The sequence below is a fragment of the Mustelus asterias genome, chromosome 6 (assembly GCF_964213995.1).
Source record: "Mustelus asterias chromosome 6, sMusAst1.hap1.1, whole genome shotgun sequence".
Lineage (NCBI taxonomy): Eukaryota > Metazoa > Chordata > Chondrichthyes > Carcharhiniformes > Triakidae > Mustelus > Mustelus asterias.
In genome coordinates this window covers 62,873,655-62,891,533 of record NC_135806.1, presented here as the reverse complement: position 1 = coordinate 62,891,533, position 17,879 = coordinate 62,873,655, and the positions used below count along the sequence as shown (strand labels likewise).

The following is a 17,879-nucleotide window of genomic DNA, read 5'->3' as shown; positions in this document are numbered from 1 at the left end:
CTCTGGAAAGAAACTTAGAGTAGACTTTTAAAGAATTCAAGGAGTCATTAAAATAATGAGAAGGAATTTGGTAGGTTGGATGTGGGGAAACTATTTCAACTTGTGCCTGAGACCATAAATACATATGCATAAATATAAAATAACCATTAACATAAATAAATAACGAAGGAGGAATCTTTTTACGTAGGAAGTGATGAGAATGTGGAGCTTACTGCCAGTGGCTGAGGCAGCTAGCATTGGTGCATTTTTGAGGAGGCTTGATGCATATGTGAAGGAGAAGGGAATTGATGGAAATGAAGTGGGATAAGAGGAGGTAATTAGAGCTCTTGGTATAAAAACTGGCATGGACCAGTTGGCGGAATAACCATTTTCTGTGCTGTACATTCAGCATAATTATGTTTAATAGCGTTTAGTAATAATACTGCCAAAGACAACCAGAAAAGGAAAAATTGAATACAAGTGTAGAATATGTCTATTTAGTGATGACAATTACTTTGGTCTTTTAATGTGGTTATTTTAGATTGAGCAAAACACCTTTATGACTTTTGAAAGTAAAATACAATTTGGGGATTAAATTTGAACAACATTTGATGCTGAAAGGTGACAGCATTTCAATAATCTGGTTGATTTATTCACTTTTCTGAAATTTTCAGAGAAATATTGATTATTGTGAGAATTCAAACTGGAACACTTAACCAGTGTTTTATTTTTCTTTTGTGTGACAATCAATCAAAGCAGTCAGAAGCTGATAACTGATGTAGGCTCTCAGATGATTATTTCAATAACATTATTTTTGTTAAAGGGGAATTAAATTCTTCTGGAGGATGTGATTTTGGCTCAAAATAGTTCCCAGTTTTGTTGAAGTAAATGTACAGAATCAAAGAGTGGTTACAACATGGAAGGAGGACATTTTGTATCGTAGAGCCCATGCGGGCTCTCTGCAAAAGCAATTTACCTTGCACTACACTGACTTTTCTCTGTAGCCTTGCAGGTGCTTATCTAGTTCGCTTTACAAAATCATGATTGAATCTGCCTCTATCACTCTTTCAGACAGAATTGAGTGGTGAAAACAGCAGATCCTAACCATTTGCTGTGTAAAAATATCAAGTCATCTTTGATTCTCTTGCCAATTACTTGAAATCTGTATTTTCTGGGCCCTTCACCAATGGGAACAGTTTCTCTTGATCTACTCTGTCTAGACCCCGCATGATTTTGAACATCTCTAGTAAATCTTCTCTCACCCTTCCCTTCTCTAAAGAGAGTAATCCTAGTTTTTTTGGGGAATTTGGAAGTTAACAAGGTTAACAGTGAACTTGAGATGGAAACAAAATAACAGACAAGTAACAGGATTAGCAGGCATCTAGAGGAATACTGAGGTGCAGTTTGTCCAGTAATAAGATTAGCAGGCATCTAGAGAAGTTGAGATGTGAATTGCCATATCAGAAACATTGTTTTTTAAAATTTTTATTTGTTTACAACTTGCAATGCCAAATTTATCTCCTTGTCCATATCTTGGTACTTAATTTATGAAAAAACAAATGGCAAACAATAAGAGGTTCACTATAATGCTAGCAAGAATTGTCAAAAATTGTTCTTGTTGCATGTAATCGTTTTAGAAGCAGGAAATATCAACTTCAACATTACTTCACATGATTTTAGTGTATGAATACTTAACATGTTACTGTGACATCAATTTTTCTTCCTATTTTGATAGAGGTATCAAACTGATTATTTTGACCTTAATGTACATTGCACAATAATTTATTGACCACAGATCTCTAGCATAAAATAAATAGCCTGCATTATTGATCAGTAGAGAGCAACCTTATTGACTTTTCTGTAGCAAAGAACACAGAGGCCTTAAAAAAAACTGAAGCAACCTTCTCCTTTAGTTTTCTTCTGTTCCAGTCAGGTCATCCAATGTGCAATCAAAAATAAATGTTATATAAACATTGTGTCTTCCACAGCCACTATTTAAAAAAAAAAACTGGTCACCTTTATCCTTTTTAGCAAATATGCAATGATGTAAACCACATCATTAAGCAGCACAGTGTCCCCTGTGTACAATAGTCACAATATCAATAGGAACATAGGGGTAGGAGTAGCCTCATCAGCATCTTAAACCTGTTCCGTCATTTAATTAGATCATGGCTGATCTATATTTTTACTCCATTTACCTATCTTGATTCTGTAACCCTTGTCTAACAAAAGTCTATCGCCTTCCATTTTGTAACTTTTCATTTGACCTGGCTTCAACAGGTTTTTGGAGGAGGTATCTCACATTCTTCATTGCTTTCTTCAATAATGGGAACAAATGGATTTCCCAAATAATTTTTGATTAAGACAGCATCCCTTTAAAAGCTAACCAACCATGTGGTGGTTAGTTTACTATTCAAGGTCACCAACTTTCTATGACTCTGGTGGCCTGTGAAATATTCTATGCGGACACTTCAACCAGTTTATTACTTAAAAATGCATTTACCCAGGTGCTTTTACTTTATATTGCGGCACGGTGGCAGAGTGGTTGGTGTTGCTCCCTTGTGGCGCCAGGGACCCTGGTTTGATTCCGACATTGGGTCACTGTCTGTGTGGGGTCCCACATTCCAAAGATGTGCAGGTTAGGTGGATTAGCCATGCTAATTACCCCTTAATGTCAAGGGGATGAGCAGGTTGTGTGGGGTTACGGGGATGGGGCCTGGGTGGGATTGTTGTCGGTGCAGGCTCGATGGACTGAATGGCCTCCTCCTTGCACTGTGATTTATATCTATGACTCTATGATTTATCAGAAATCAGTGGGGCTATTCAAAATGATAACTTCTAAAGGCAAGGAATTTGAGTGATGGACAGCGCAATCCATAGGGTGGCATGTCAAAGCGACTGAACAGTATAACTGCTAGCACCCTCATTGGGGAAGGAGGCTAGATTTCCATCAAACAGCCAGATAGGCCAAAATCTTCAGAGGCCAGTTTCATTTATGATCGTAGCTACGGAGGTATGTTCCAGTTAACAATTAGAGCCACAACAGATTACAGATGTTCGCTCCAAAAGATGCAGACGCAGTTTTGTATCTTTGCTCAACCAGCAAGTGGTATTTTCTGAGACTTGGTCATCGATGCTATATTGTGTGTTATCTATGAGCTGGATTTGACTTAGAGTTACTCAGGTGGATGTTATTTGGGAAAAGGGGTGTCTTTTGAGTTCAGGGAACATGGGTATATTTTGGGAACAAGAGGTAATTTTGTATAAAATGGTGTATTGAGTTATTTATATACTTAAGTGTCATAGTGTAAATTAGTCTTGTGTGTTTTTCTATTCTTTCACTTTAAAAAATACTCTATTAATTGTTTACATACCAACTGGAGTGGTTCCTCACTGGGTTGTACATTGTTCCTCACATTATTCCAAACAAAAATACACCACGAAGAACCAGTTTCAGGGTTTTAAGACACACTCACAGGTAACATCAGTGGGGTTCTTAACATTTTCCAATATATCCATGTAACTAAGTCTCCATCTCTGGAAACGTTATTATGAATCTTTCACATTTCTTGAAATCTTTCACATCCTTCCTAAAGTGTGATGCTCAGAATTGGACACACTACTTCAGTTGAGGTCTAATCAATGTTTTATGAAGATTCAACATCACCTCATTGGCTTTACACTCTACGCTTCTGTTTATAAAGTTCAGGATCCAGTAAATCTTTTGAACCACTTTCCCAATTTGCCCTACCACCGTCGTCAATTTTGTGCATATACCTTTCAGACCCCAAGAGTTCCAAACAAGAGTCAAATTGGACTCAAAATGTTAACTGTATTTCCCTGTCCACGGATACTGCTAGACCTGTTGAGTTTTGCCAGCCTTTTCTTTTTTTTTAACTCCTTGAACTGTTGTTCAGCATCATCTTTAGAATTGTACCCTTTAGTTTATACTGTCTCTCTTCATTCTTCATAAATCACTGCATACTTTTTTTGCATTAAATTTCATCCGCCATTTGTCCGTCCATTCCACCAGCCTGTCTATGCCTTCTTGAAGTCTATTGGCAGCCTCATCACAGCTCACAATACTTCCAAATCACCTACAAATTTTGAAATTATACCCTGTACATCCAAATATAAATAATAAATATATATTAAAAAAAACAATGGTCTTAGTACCAATCCATGGGAAGAACTCCATCATAGCTTCCATCAGTCAGGAAAACAACCATTAACCATCACTCTGTTTCGTGTCACTCAGGCAATTTTCTTGCCAATGTTCTTTTTATTCCATGTTCTTCAACTTTGCTGACAAGCCTATTTTGTGACACTTTATCGAACAACTCTGCAAATCCATATGCACCACTGCCCTTATTAACTTTCTGTTATCTTATCAAAAAACTGAATCTGGTTGGTTAAACACAGTTTGCTAATTATAGGCAGCGTATTATTTGCAATGGCATTTCTTTCCATTCTCTCACCATTACACCTGGATTGATCCTTGGCCTCCTCCTATTTCCCATCTACATGCTGTCCCTCAGTGACTTGATTTGAATGCCCAACCTCAGTTTTCACATATGACAACACCCTGTTTTATCTCACCACCACCTCTCTTGATGTCTTCACTTTGTTAATCCAACATTTAGTATTGGATGAGCCGGAATTTCCTCCAACTAAGACTGGGATCTTCTGGTCCCACTGAAAGTCAGCGGACCTTTCAGCTGGCCTGCCGCATCTCTCACAGTAGGCCTTGCCATGGCAGGGCCAGAGAATATTGAGAAGATTGGAAGCATTGGCTGGAATTTTACTGTCCCGTCTGCCACGGAAATTGGAGTGGGTGAGGGGCGGACCACGGAAAGGTCCATTGACCTCAGGTAGAATCTTACAGTTTTGGACGAGCGAGGCAATAAAATCCCACCCATTGTCTTTGGTCCACACCCCAATCACCCTAGCTACCAACTCCACCCCTCTCCTTGGCAACTGTCTGAGACTATACCACATTGTCAAACTTGACCTTGCAATAAGACTCCAACCAGCATCGTAATAAAGTCCGTTATTGCCACTGAAATAACACCACCCATTTTGTGTCGCCTCAGCTCATTTGCTGCTGAAACACTTTAATTTCACTGAACCTTTGGTTGGTTTCCCACATGCTATACTCCATAAACGTGAGGTTATCCAAAACTCTGCTGTCCATGTCCTTCCTTGCACCAAGTCCCGTTCATCTGTTATCCCTGAGCTCAATGGCCTACATTGGCTCTTAGTCAACCAATATCTTGATTTTAAAATTCTCATCCTTGTTTTCTAATCCCTTTATAACTCTGTAATTTCCTTTAGACCCAAAACTCTCTGAGCTATCTATACTCTGTAATTCTGGCCTCGTGCATTCCCAATAATAGCTGCTCCACCATTGGTGGCTGTGACTTTTGCAGCATAGGGCTGAGCTTTGGAATTCCGTTCCTAAACCATTCTAATACAGCTACCTCTCTTTCTTTAATATGCTCCTTAAAACTAATAATCTACTTCAACCAAGCTTTTTATCATCTGCCTGAATATTACACTATGTGGCTTGATGCCTAACTTTATAACATTCCTCTGAAGCACCTTGGATTGTTTTATTATATTAAAGATGTTACATTTAAACAAATCCTTGCAGAATTTCCTTAATTAATCCACATATTTTAAGTGGCTGTTAATTTTAGCCTGGATTATCTTCTAAAAACTTTCCCATCACTGAGGTTAAACTGACCATCTTGCAGTTGCTGGATTTATCCTTGCATCCTTTTTTGAACCAACCTAACCTGGTTAGATTCCCCCTTGACCCAATCCCCAGCCTTCTCCCTGGGATCTTCTCCAATGGGATCTTTAAACTTGACTACTTTATGGCAGCTAGTGTTGTTTAAAAAAAGGGAAGTGCCCTCCTTCACTTCATTTCTCTTCGGACTGTAATGTTGGATCCTGGTGATCCCTGTGTTGTCTGGATCTCATCCGGCCTGAGACAGAAAGGTCGGGTGAGGCAGGGACAGACGAAATTTGGCGCCGGTAAATGGTTGCGGAGTGGCAATCCGATGCTGATTGCCGCTCTGAGGAAGTTTTGGTCCTGACCACGTTTTCTGTCCCCACCCCTGCCATGACGGGGTTGTAAAATTTCGATCATGAGGCAGGGAAGGCGTGTTGTGGTAGGTGGTCTTGCTTTCAAATATCAATAGTACAATATGGTGCAAAAAATACAATGCAACAGTTGTAAAGTGCATTTACTTTGATCTTATAGCAGATTATTCCAGATACTCTGGCTGTTCAGGATAACTGCCAGCTTTAAAATAAACACTATTGGCCCCTGTGCCTTCAACTGCTACGCTCTGGAATTCCCTCCTTAAATCTTCTTGTGTCTCTCGTTCACCCTCCTTTGGCAAGTTTCAAGAACCCACCTGTTTGACTAAGCTTTTGATCACCCGTCCGAATACCATCTTTTCTGGTTCCACGTCAAATGTTAATACTCCTGCAAAATACCTTGGGACCTGTTTTATAATATTAAAGTCACTATATAAATGCAAGTGTTTTTGTTGGAGAAACTGTAGTACAATAAATTAAATGCAATTACTACATTGTTAAGGAAGCGTTTTTTATATTGATTGAACTTTCATGTCGCAGCCATTAACATATTTCATCAAAAGATTAGCACGGGTGATATGCAGCAAACTAGTAATTTCCCAGTGAAGTGTGCAATCTGCACAAAATATATACACATAAATCGGAAACAAAAATGACACATTGAAGTGAGTAAAAATCTTTAGCGTTTCAGTGGCACTACTTTGAGTGCTTTATTGAAGATTAAACATGGTCGCTTGAATGCAAAGTCGCAAAAGTATTTAATGTATTTGCATTAACTTGCCATGTTGGCAGCGCTGAATACAAGTGTTCTGTTATTGTGTAGCCTGACAGCGGTTAGCTGAGGCAGTACATAAGTTATGTTCGGTATCCGAAGGACAATGAGGCTTTTGCTGGCTGAGTGATCAATGTTGGATCAAGTTCACTTTCACATTCCCGGCTCCCACTCGCCGCCCACCTACACACGGGGCGGTACCGCACCAAACGAGAAAAAAAGCAACGCTGTAATTTTGTCCCTATCCGAGCGAGTCTGTTTTATTTTTGAACGAGTGTTTAGAACTCCGCCTCCAGTCGGCTCCGAGGGAGTCAGTGAGACGGTGTCCCGGGGACTGGCAGTGGGATGAGCGCCGCTCGCGCTGCTCAGTGGAACGTTGTGTCAGCGGGAGGAGAGTTCTCGTGCGCGGTTTGGAACGTTGTGTCAGCGGGAGGAGAGTTCTCGTGCGCGGTTTGGAACGTTGTGTCAGCGGGAGGATAGTTCTCGCGCCCCCCACACAGAGCGGGAGCAGCACCGGGACCGGTCCACGTGCAGCACAAACCCATACAAATCCTGCCCCCCCCCCCCGCTCCGCTCCGCTCCAGCCACTGTGGGGAGACAGGAAGCATCAATGTCAAGGGGGAGGGAAAGAAACAAAAAAACGGTCATCATTAGCTCCGGCAGCTGCCCACTAACCACCAAATGCTCCGCTTGGAGGCGTCCCCCGAGTTGGTTCGGCGGTAAATTTGCCATGGGTGTGGAGGAGAGGTAAGGTGGGTGTGGGCTGGAGGAGAGGGAAGGTGGTTTGCAGAGACCAAAATGATGGACAGAGCAAAGATGATGGCGCTGTTACCATCCGGCCTCTGGTAACTGTAACTGCTTATGGTCTTCGCCCGTGGAACGCAGTGAGCGGATTGAATTATAATGAGAAAGTAAGCTAACATTCCTGCTCTTTGAGGTTTGAAAATGTGACATTCCGGATTTCTCTTCTCCCTTTAGCCTTTTGTGGATGACACTCTGAAGTGGACAGAGAACCGACTGGTTTGCGAAGTGCAGGATGAGGTGAGAGACGCTGATGGTTGTCAAATTGGAAGATTTGCCAAGTTATTTTAATTCGTCTCAATCACTGTGTTTTAGTTCCTGTTTTACTTTTTGAAATATACCAACGATTCGAAAGACGCCTAATGACAAGGGGAAAACCCGACACACTTGATAAGTTGCTATTCTACGCGTTTGGACTAGGTCCATTTAACATGGTCTTAACATGATTTCCAGTTAGAAATATCTAGTATCATGGGAGTTCTGAAGAACATACTGACTTAATACCAAAATATATATGCGATGAAATGTGTTGTTTTACTTCAGTAACTGCGATTATTATTAACATTAGGTCGCCAAATGGACCAAGTTCAATAAAAAGGACCGAAAAGGCACCTCTAAAAGGAAGCGTAACGACATGGTGACTTTCAAAGAAGTATGTATCCAAAATTTATTGAAAACGATCCTGGAACTTCCTTATGAAATATCATAACTTCTGTTTAAGCACTCATGCTTATTTCCAAATGATTTTCCATAGATGAAAAATGTGTTTGATGGTGGGAACAAAGCATAAGATAACCGAAGTTTGAAAACGCAACTCTCCTATTCCTGCATTTTTCAATTTAAATAAACGTTTCGAGCTGACTGTAGAATTTGCTAAAGCCAAAGTGTTTGGACACAGTTTGCAAAGTTGAAATTGATGTAACAAAATATTAATGTTGTTTCATGAGTTAGCTAGATTGTATCTTGTACTTTGTCAGTGGATCGTTCCATCTGTGTAAGATGATGCACATACAGCAAATCAAAACCATAGGGGATGGGGTGAGTTAAATAGTGTGCACTTTTGCTGATGGCTGAAGATACCAAACCAAGAGAGGCAGGTTCTGCCACAAGTGCTGCATATGAAGTCGTTATAAGGTGTTGTTGTGGGTCATTAGTTTTGGTCTTGGTGTCTGTTGTCACGATGCTGCAGCCATGAACCGTCATGATGTCGCATACCATCCCACAGGTGGTGTTGCCATTTCCCTCTGTTAGTGTCTCCCAAATGCAGGAATCAATATTTAGGGCCTTCATGTCATGTTTGCAAACATCTTCCAAGCAGAACCTTGGACGTTGTACTGGTCCTCTGCCTCCGGCTCCCTTGCCGTACAGAAAATCCTTAGGTATGTGAACATCTTCAATCTGGTGAATGTGTCCAAGCCAACAAAGCTACCCTATGCTTGTTGAGTGCCAATATACTTGAGAGGACTGTTGCATTCATGATTTTGTCCTTTCGTTTAGTGTGATCATATACGGAGATGTGACACTTTATCCGATATTCATGGTTTTCTAGATGCTTATTGTCAGGGAGAACAAGTTACAGGCGTGCGTGAAACAATCCATGTGTTTTTTAGCTGAATTTCCTTGTGGCTGACTGTAGTTTGTAGATTGTAGCTTGTAAGTTGTTTGGTAAACATGTCTGACACTCTTTTATGCGACTGTGCTATTTCTGGTAATAAACAGTCTCAGTGAAATGTTTGCTCACCATAAAAGGGAATTAAAGCCAACGAGGCAGATTTAAAATACAGTGCTGAGTTATGTCTATTCATGTCAGTTTTTAAATGAATGCAGTATTTCCTATAATTATTCTGCCCTATTTTCTTATCTTTAGGTATGGTTTTATAGCTACTGACAGTTTTTGGTGTCTTTCTCCCATGTGGCTAGTCTTAATTTGTAAATCTAGGCAATGAGTGCTGTCAGGCTGTTGGACCACAGAAAGCCATTATAACGAGGCTTCATCTTGTTTTCATCCAGTATAGGTACAGATGTATATTCCAGTAATGGTGATTGGTCAGATTGATGCAGAACCTTTGGTGATCAAGTGGCATTTAACAAAATAATTAGAGCACTGAAATGTATTGTAGTCCTTTGGTCAGATCTCAACCTGAATACTGTATCTCATGTTGGTTTCAAGAAACAAAGAAGATACTCAGGCCATGGAGGTAGTACAGCAAAGGATCACTTTGATAACTCCTGGTGCCAATGGACTGAATTGTAAGAATGGAAAAAATGATACTCTTCAATTGTGAATGATGTAATTAATCAGGGACGTGATAGACAGGTATATGCTAGTTACTGATTTAGAAATAGCAAACCTAGAATGATATTTAGTTAAATCACAGTAGTGAGCTAAGTGGCTCAAATTGGTCTACGGCAAATATGGGAGCTATTTCAGGGTGTTCTTGAGAAAAAGGTCCACTCTTGCCAAATCAGGACAACAGGGGATGGGATAATAAAGGGTGGCAATAAAGGGTGGCTTGCCCTGGCATTCACATTTGAAGAATGAATTTTAAAGAAGTATCACTTAGTGTTCAACCAGCAAGTGCACAGCAAAGGCCTTTGACAAGGTACCACATGATAGGTTGTTGCATAAGGTTAAATCTCTCAGGATCCAGGGTGAGATATCTAAATGGATACAAAATTGGCTTCTTGACAGAAGCCAGAGGGTGGTTGTAGAGGGCTGTTTTTCAAACTGGAGGCCTGTGACCAGCGGTGTGCCTCAGGGGTCAGTGCTGGGTCCACTGTCATTTATATTAATGATTTGGATGAGAATATAGGAGGCATGATTAGTAAGTTTGCAGATGACACTAAGATTGGGGGCATAGTGGACAGTGAAGAAAGTTATCTCCAATTGCAACGGGATCTTGGTCAATTGGGCCAGTGGGCTGACGAATGGCAGATGGAGTTTAATTTAGACAAATGCGAGGTGATACATTTTGGAAGATTGAACCAGGGCAGGACTTACTCAGTTAATGGTAGGGCATTGGGGAGAGTTACAGAACAAAGAGATCTAGGGGTACATGTTCATAGCTCCTTGAAAGTGGAGTCACAGGTGGACAGAGTGGTGAAGAAGGCATTCGGCATGCTTGGTTTCATCGGTCAGAACATTGAATACAGAATTTGGAATGTCTTGTTGAAGTTGTACAAGACATTGGTAAGGCCACACTTGGAATACTGTGTGCAATTCTGGTCACCCTATTATAGAAAGGATATTATTAAACTAGAAAGAGTGCAGAAAAGATTTACTAGGATGCTACCGGGATTTGATGGATTGAGTTATAAGGAGAGGCTGCATAGACTGGGACTTTTTGCTCTGGAGCGTAGGAGGCTGAGGGATGATCTTATAGAGGTCTATAAAATGCTGAGGAGCATAGGTCAGCTAGATAGTCAATATTTTTTCCCAAAGGTAGGGGAGTCTAAAACTAGAGGGCACAGGTTTAAGGTGAGAGGGGAGAGATACAAAAGTGTCCAGAGGGGCAATTTTTTCACACACAGGGTGGTGAGTGTCTGGAACAAGCTGCCAGAGATAGTAGTAGAGGCGGGTACAATTTTGTCTTTTAAAAAGCATTTAGATAGTTACATGAGTACGATAGGTATAGAGGGATATGGGCCAAATGCAGGCAATTGGGATTAGCTTAGGGGTTTAAAAAAAGAGGCATGGACAAGTTGGGATGAAGGGCTTGTTTCCATGCTGTAAACCTCTATGACTCTATGCACAAATATCAAGACCATTTGGAAATAATGGACTCCTTCATTTACTGCAAGATGAAAGCATCTGGAATAACACCCTGCGAATAAAGTGCGCACTTAAAAGTTGAAAAACAACTCTAGAAGTTGCACTACCATCAATTTAGTTCTTAATGGTTGAAATAAACTATTTGACCAGTCTTTTCAGCCGCTATGCCATCATCCCAAAACATGTGTTTTCACATGTACACTGATGACAGCCACCTCTACCGTACCACTATCTTTCTCAATCCTTCCACTGTTTCTAAATTGTCAGACTACTTGTCTGACATTGAGTATTGGATGAAGAGAAATTTCCTTCAGTTGTGTTGGGAAGACTGAAGCCATTGTCTTTGGTGTTAACTCCATTTCACCTTCGGTAAATTTAAGGTAATCCAAAACTTTGCTGACTCTAGTCCAACTTGCACCAATTCCTGCTTAATCACCATCTCTATGTTTGCTGACTTTTGGTGGTTCTTGGTTAAGCAATGTCTTGATTTTAAAATTCCTATCCTTACTCTCTTGTTCCTCCATGGCCTTGACTCTGCCCACAACCCATCACATATATATATATATATGCTGCTCTAAATCTAGTCTTTTGAGTGTCCCCGATTTTAATCCCTTCACCATTGATAACTGTACCTTCAGCTGTCTGGATCCTAATCCCTGGAATTCCCTCCCCAAAACACTCTGCCTCTCTACTTCACTTTTCACCTTTAAAATGCTCCTTATAATCTACCTCTTTTACCAACCTTTTGATCATCTGCCCCAGTTGCTCATTATGTGACTTGGAGTCATATTTTGTTTATACTTTTGTGATGTGCTTTGCGATGCTTTATTTTATTAAAGGCTTTATATAATTGCGAGTTGCTTAAATGTACTGGTGTTCAGTGGGTGGTAAACTACAGACCATATGTGATTTAGTATCTATGTATACAACTCTGATTTTTCCAGCTTGAGAATAATGTGAGCAGCACTGAGAATTCCGCATTCATATTGCTTTGAAAATGGAATCAATACTTTGCGTATGAACTGTTATTAGATTTCTTTTAATAAATTGGTTCATTGCCTATGATATTTTGGTTTCATCTTGAATGAGTAACAAATTTATTTTTAAACATGTACGCTTGATTTTATGCACTTTGAAGGCAGTCAGTGCTGAGATATGGAACATTTCTTACAATATTTCCAACCTTTGGTTGTATCAAGCACTCCCAGGTCAAGCATAATATTGCTAGCTAAGCAAAACTTCCCCCACTCTTCTTTAACTTCCAGGTTTCCTTAACTCCAAGCTTGTGGAAGAGTAATTACTTACAAGAACTAGTGTCATTTTATTCCCCCTCTCTGTCCACATTGGTAAACCTTATGCTGTCACTGAGTGATGGTGACAGATTAAGATTTGTTTATGCTTTATGGGTCCGTGTCCATTTGGAAATGAATGCTAAGAAATATGATTTGTTATTTTTATAACTTAATCCATTTTTGAGATAGCTGTATCTCTGTAATGCAAAACATAACAAATGCAGTTTATGGATTTAAGGATCAATTCACCATTGGTGCCCCCAGTGAGGAGTGTTGCTTGCAAGGAGGATTGATCAGGAAATCCCACACCTATGATTTTCTGTCCAGTAATTTTAACAGCTGAGGGCCAACAATTTACTGATCTGTGTTCTCTGTGGTCTCAGTGGAGTTACCAAACACGGAACTAGCTCCATGGTGCATTACAGGAAATGTTGCATTTGTGCTCTTGAAGTAGCGCTTAACTAGCTGCATTAATACATTTGAATATTCTGAAAATTTGAATATATTATCTGAACTATATTTATCAGTAAATCAGTAAAAAAAAACTTGTACTTTTTGATATTGTTGATGATGGCGCTGTGATGCAATTTGATTAACTTAGTATGCATTGGAATGGTATATCCATTTATCATTTTAGTGGATTACTTGACAAGTTAGAATTCCTTTTATAATAAGTATTATGTTGTCAAAGCTGAGATTTGAAGGGAATTTTTTATTTGCATAATGTTGGATTAATTCTATTCCATAATTAAAATGAGTTTGAACTTGCATCCAAACATTTTGAAGACATGGTGATGATTAACTCAAAGGTTGTATGTCAGTGCATGCTTTTGTAAAGATATAGTCAGCAACAACTTTCATTTATGTTTGCCATTGCAGGCTTGGCTCGCTCAAAGATAAGCCTACAGCTTTCCTCTGTGCCTCTCTTGGCATTCTCTGAAGGGCTTATTGAAGCACTTGGCGTTGGCTCATTAGGAACGCATTATTCCAAGATCATCCTGGAATGTATGCTTGGCTCCTTTTCTCTAGTGCAAACTCTCTTTTTAACCCTCTCTCCTCCTCTCTCACCTTCAACATCAAGTCTGAGGAGCTCATGGACTTTTTTGTCACTGAGACTGAGACCATTTGTTTTTTTTATTCATTTGTGGGACATGGGTGTCGCTGGCTGGCTGGCATTTATTGCTCATCCCTATTTGCTCTTGGAGGGCAGTTGAGAGTCAACCACATTGCTGTGGTTCTGGAGTCATATGTAGGCCAGACCAGGTAAGGAAGGCAGATTTCCTTTCCTAAAGGACATTAGTGAACCAATTGGGTTTTTAACAACAATCAACAATGGTTTCGTGGTCATCAGTAGATTCTTCATTTCAGACATTTTTTATTGAATTCAAATTCCACCATCTGTGGCAGGATTCGAACTCGGATCTCCAGAACATTAGCTGAGTTTCTGGATTAATAGTCTAGCGATACTAGAACTAGGCCATTGCCTTCTCTTATTGGCTGCCTTTGCTACTTCTCTCAATTTCAATAGCCCACTGGGCCGCACTTCCTCTAAAGCCCCTTTGTGCACTAGCCCTGATCATCTTTCTCTAGAACTCTCTCCTGTCCTTTGATATCCTACCCAAGCTGATCCTGTTCACGAGTCCCATCTCCTGCTCCCTTGAATTTATTTCTACCAAACTGTTGACTCCCCAACTTCTCATTGTCCCTACCTTAGTTGATATTTTTAATGGTTGCTCATCTTAAGGTGTTGCTCTTTTCTCCTTTAAATCTGCATCACCCCTCCCCACAAAAAAATTAACATTGACCCCCTCCATCCTTGCAAACTATTGCCCCATTTCTACCTTGTTTTACATCTCCAATGTTATCAAACATCTTGTCCCCTCCTAAATCTGTGTCCATCATTCCTGGGGCTTGATGTTTGAATTCTTCCGATCAGGTTTCTAATTGTGCCATGGTACAGAAATCTATGTAATATAAGCAGAAAGTGTTGGAAATATCAGCAGGCCTGCAGCATCTGTGGAGAGAGAAACAAAATTAACATTTTGAGTCAAAAATTAAGTCTTCAGAACTGAAGGAAGATAGAAATGTGAAGGGTTTTATGCTATTGAAAGTTGAGAGGGAGGAAGAACAAAAGGTAAGACCTAGGATAGAGTAGTGGATGGGAGAGGTTAAATAATAAAAGCTACATGGAACTAAGGACCGCAGGTGTGATAAAGATTGCAGTAAAGTATGTTTTCATGTAATAAAAGCAAAATTCTGCAGATGCTGGAAATCTGGAATTAAAACAGAAAATGCTGGAAAAACTCAACAAGCCTGGCAGCATCTGTGGAGAAAGAAACAATTAAGTCTGTATGACTTCTTCAGAACTAAAGAGAGGAAGAAATGTGATGGATTATATACTGTATAAGGGGGGGGTGGAGCAGTCGGAGTAGAGTAGGAGGTCAGTGATAGGTGGGAACTGGGAGAGATTGCAGCAAAGGTGTGGGGTATGAGACAGAGAAAATGTTATTGGCAATGTGAAGGGCTATTGAAGATGCTAATAGTGGAATAAAAGTAAGATAGCAGAATGTATTAATTGGAGAACAAAGGTCAGTGTTTGTTGAAAGCAAAACTTGAGAACTTTGACAATTGGCCAGTGGAGGAGGTGGTATTTGTGTTGGGACAAAAAATGTTTGAGGTTAACAAAAAAAAGGGGGTCAAGATGGAGGAGAAAGGTCACAGTCTAAAGTTGTTGAACTCAATGTTGCATCCCAAGGGCTATGAGATGCTTAATTGGATGTTGAGATGCCGTTTCTACAGTTTGCATTGGGCTTCACTGGGACATTGCAGCGGACCAAGGACAGGCATGGGCAAGAGAGCAAGATGCTGAGTTGAAATAGCAATCGATAGGAAGCTTGGTATCATGCTTGCAGACTGAATGAAAGTGTCTTGCAAAGCGGCCACCCGGTCTGGATTTGGTCTCTCCATTGTAAGAATGTTAAGAACCCAGCTGATGTTAAATGCTGGGATATTCCAAATCCCAGAAGGAGAACTTGGAAAGTTGGTTCCTAACTCTGTTTTTTGCAATTTGATATAATGTGAAGGTTAGTGAGGAAGGTTCCATTTTGTTGTAATAATTGAGCAAAATAAATGTTTGGTAAACAGTAAAACACACCAAGAAAGGCAACAAAAAAAATACACTTAACTATGATAAAAATATACACTTAACTGTGATAATGGCTGCACATCTCATTAAATTGACCAAGTTGCAAACTCTTCTATTTTCCTAAACTCAGGGCTAAACCTCCTCAAACAACAACCTCCTAAAAGTTTTAACACTATAAGCAAAATCCAGCAATAGTTGCCACACTCGGCATCTATATCTTATTTGGAAATTGCTTCTAATTTAGAATAGCAATAGCTGGCGGTTCAAACAGGATTATCAAGACAATGGCTTGTTTGGAGTTAACACAGTGTTCTTGGACCAGCTCTGCTCAGCTCAACTCAGCTAAGCTCACCTCACCTTATAAGAAGAACCCTGCCACTGATATGCTGCTTTTTCTTTTGATTTTTTCTTAACTGAACTATTTTTCTTGGAGGACTTTCTTGATGACATTTCTTATATGAGCTCATCATTTTAGAATGTTAATTGTGAAATTTGTGCTGATTCGGCGGGGGGGAGGTGAGGGGATGATGTGCTTCATGGTGGCATCATGCTGGAGATGGTAGAAGATGATCCTTTGTGCAGGCTGGTGGGAGTGATAAGTGAGGACAAGGTCTCAGGTTTTGGGAGGGAAGGGGAGAGGGGGAATGAGTTGAACCTGGTCGAGTGCCCTGTCAACTAGAGAGGGGGTGGGGAGGAACCAGTTTGTCCAGTTAGTTAGTTACTGCTGAAGCAATCTAATTCTGGTCCCAATTGATTGAACCTCAACTTGAATCATTCCTGCTGATGCCCTTGCCTTCAATTGCCAAGGCTCTAGAATTCTACTCATCTCTCCCTTCCTCTCTACTTTGCTTTACTCTTAAACACTTCTTTGACCACGCTTTTAATATATCTTTATGTGGCACTATGTCATATTTTATCCTTTACTGCTCCTGTGAAGTGTCTTGGAAGGTTTTTTACATTAAAGATGATATAATAACTAAGTTGTTGCATATTATGTTTAATGTAGTAAAGCATCCCAAGGTGCTTTATGAGAACATTATCAAACAGATTTTGATACGCCCAAAACCTGAATCAGTGAGTTGGGTTTAAGGAACCACTTAAAGGACTGTTTGTATGGAGTTTTCACGTTCTCCCCATGTCTGTGTGTGTTTCCTCCATGTGCTCCGGTTTTCTCCCACAGTTCAAAGATGTGCAGGTTAGGTGGATTGGCCATGCGAAATTGCTCCTTGGTGTCCCAAGATGTGTAGGTTCGGAGGATTAGCAGGGTAAATACGTGGGGTTATGGGGATCAGGTCTGGGTGGGATGCTCTGTTGGAGGGTTGGTATGGACTCGATGGGCCAAATGGCCTCCTTCTGCACTGTATGAATTCTATAATAGAGAAGCAAAAAGATTTAGGGAGGGAATCCCAGAGCTTAGAGCAACTGGCATCTGCAGGCACAGCCACCATTGATGAAATGACTAAAACTAGTTATGCACAAGAGCCCAGAATTGGAGGAGCACTGACATCTCAGAAGGTTCCAGGGCTGGGGGAGGTTCGAGATGAGGAGGGGTGCAGCACTGAAGAAATTTGAAAAGAAGGATGATAATTTTAATATCAAAATGTTGCCGAACCAGTACCCAATGTAAGTCAGCAAACATAGGAATCATTGGTAAATGGAACTTGGTAAGGATGCAGGCAGCTGAGCTTTGGATGAGCTTAGGTTTAAATGAGGGAACTGAGAAATGTCCACATAATTAAAAGGATACATTTTTATAACTTGACATTTTACTTGAGCATTTTTGCCCTCATTATCATGTTACCACTTAAGAATACCTTTAATCTAGTTGAATTAAACCCTAGAACTATGGCCCCAACAATTGCAACAGGGTTTCCAATCGGGGTGTGGACCTCTGGACAGGAAATGTGGAAGTCCAGGTTTCCTAAACGTCGTGGTGTTGTAACTCCATGGCCTGTATTCCTTTTGAACAAGTTACTTGTCTTGAAGCCAGTTTCGGGGAAGGAGAAGCCT

At 40.3% G+C, this 17,879-nt stretch overlaps 1 protein-coding gene across 7 annotated transcripts in view; it reads left to right on the top strand.

Annotated features, from left to right (window-relative positions):
* Nucleotides 1-17,879, top strand: part of aopep (aminopeptidase O (putative)) — a 240,863-nt gene that overhangs the window by 112,766 nt on the left and 110,218 nt on the right. For 6 of the 7 annotated variants that reach the window (XR_013498171.1, XM_078214419.1, XM_078214421.1 and 3 more), the window contains 2 exons: nucleotides 7,838-7,900; nucleotides 8,229-8,312. Coding sequence is in view for 5 of the 7 variants with exons in the window: in XM_078214419.1 (XP_078070545.1) it covers nucleotides 7,838-7,900; nucleotides 8,229-8,312 (147 nt within the window). In the remaining 2 variants the exon portion in view is untranslated. Of the gene's footprint in view, nucleotides 1-7,837; nucleotides 7,901-8,228; nucleotides 8,313-17,879 lie in introns of those variants that run through there. The other variant, XR_013498172.1, reaches the window with a different exon arrangement.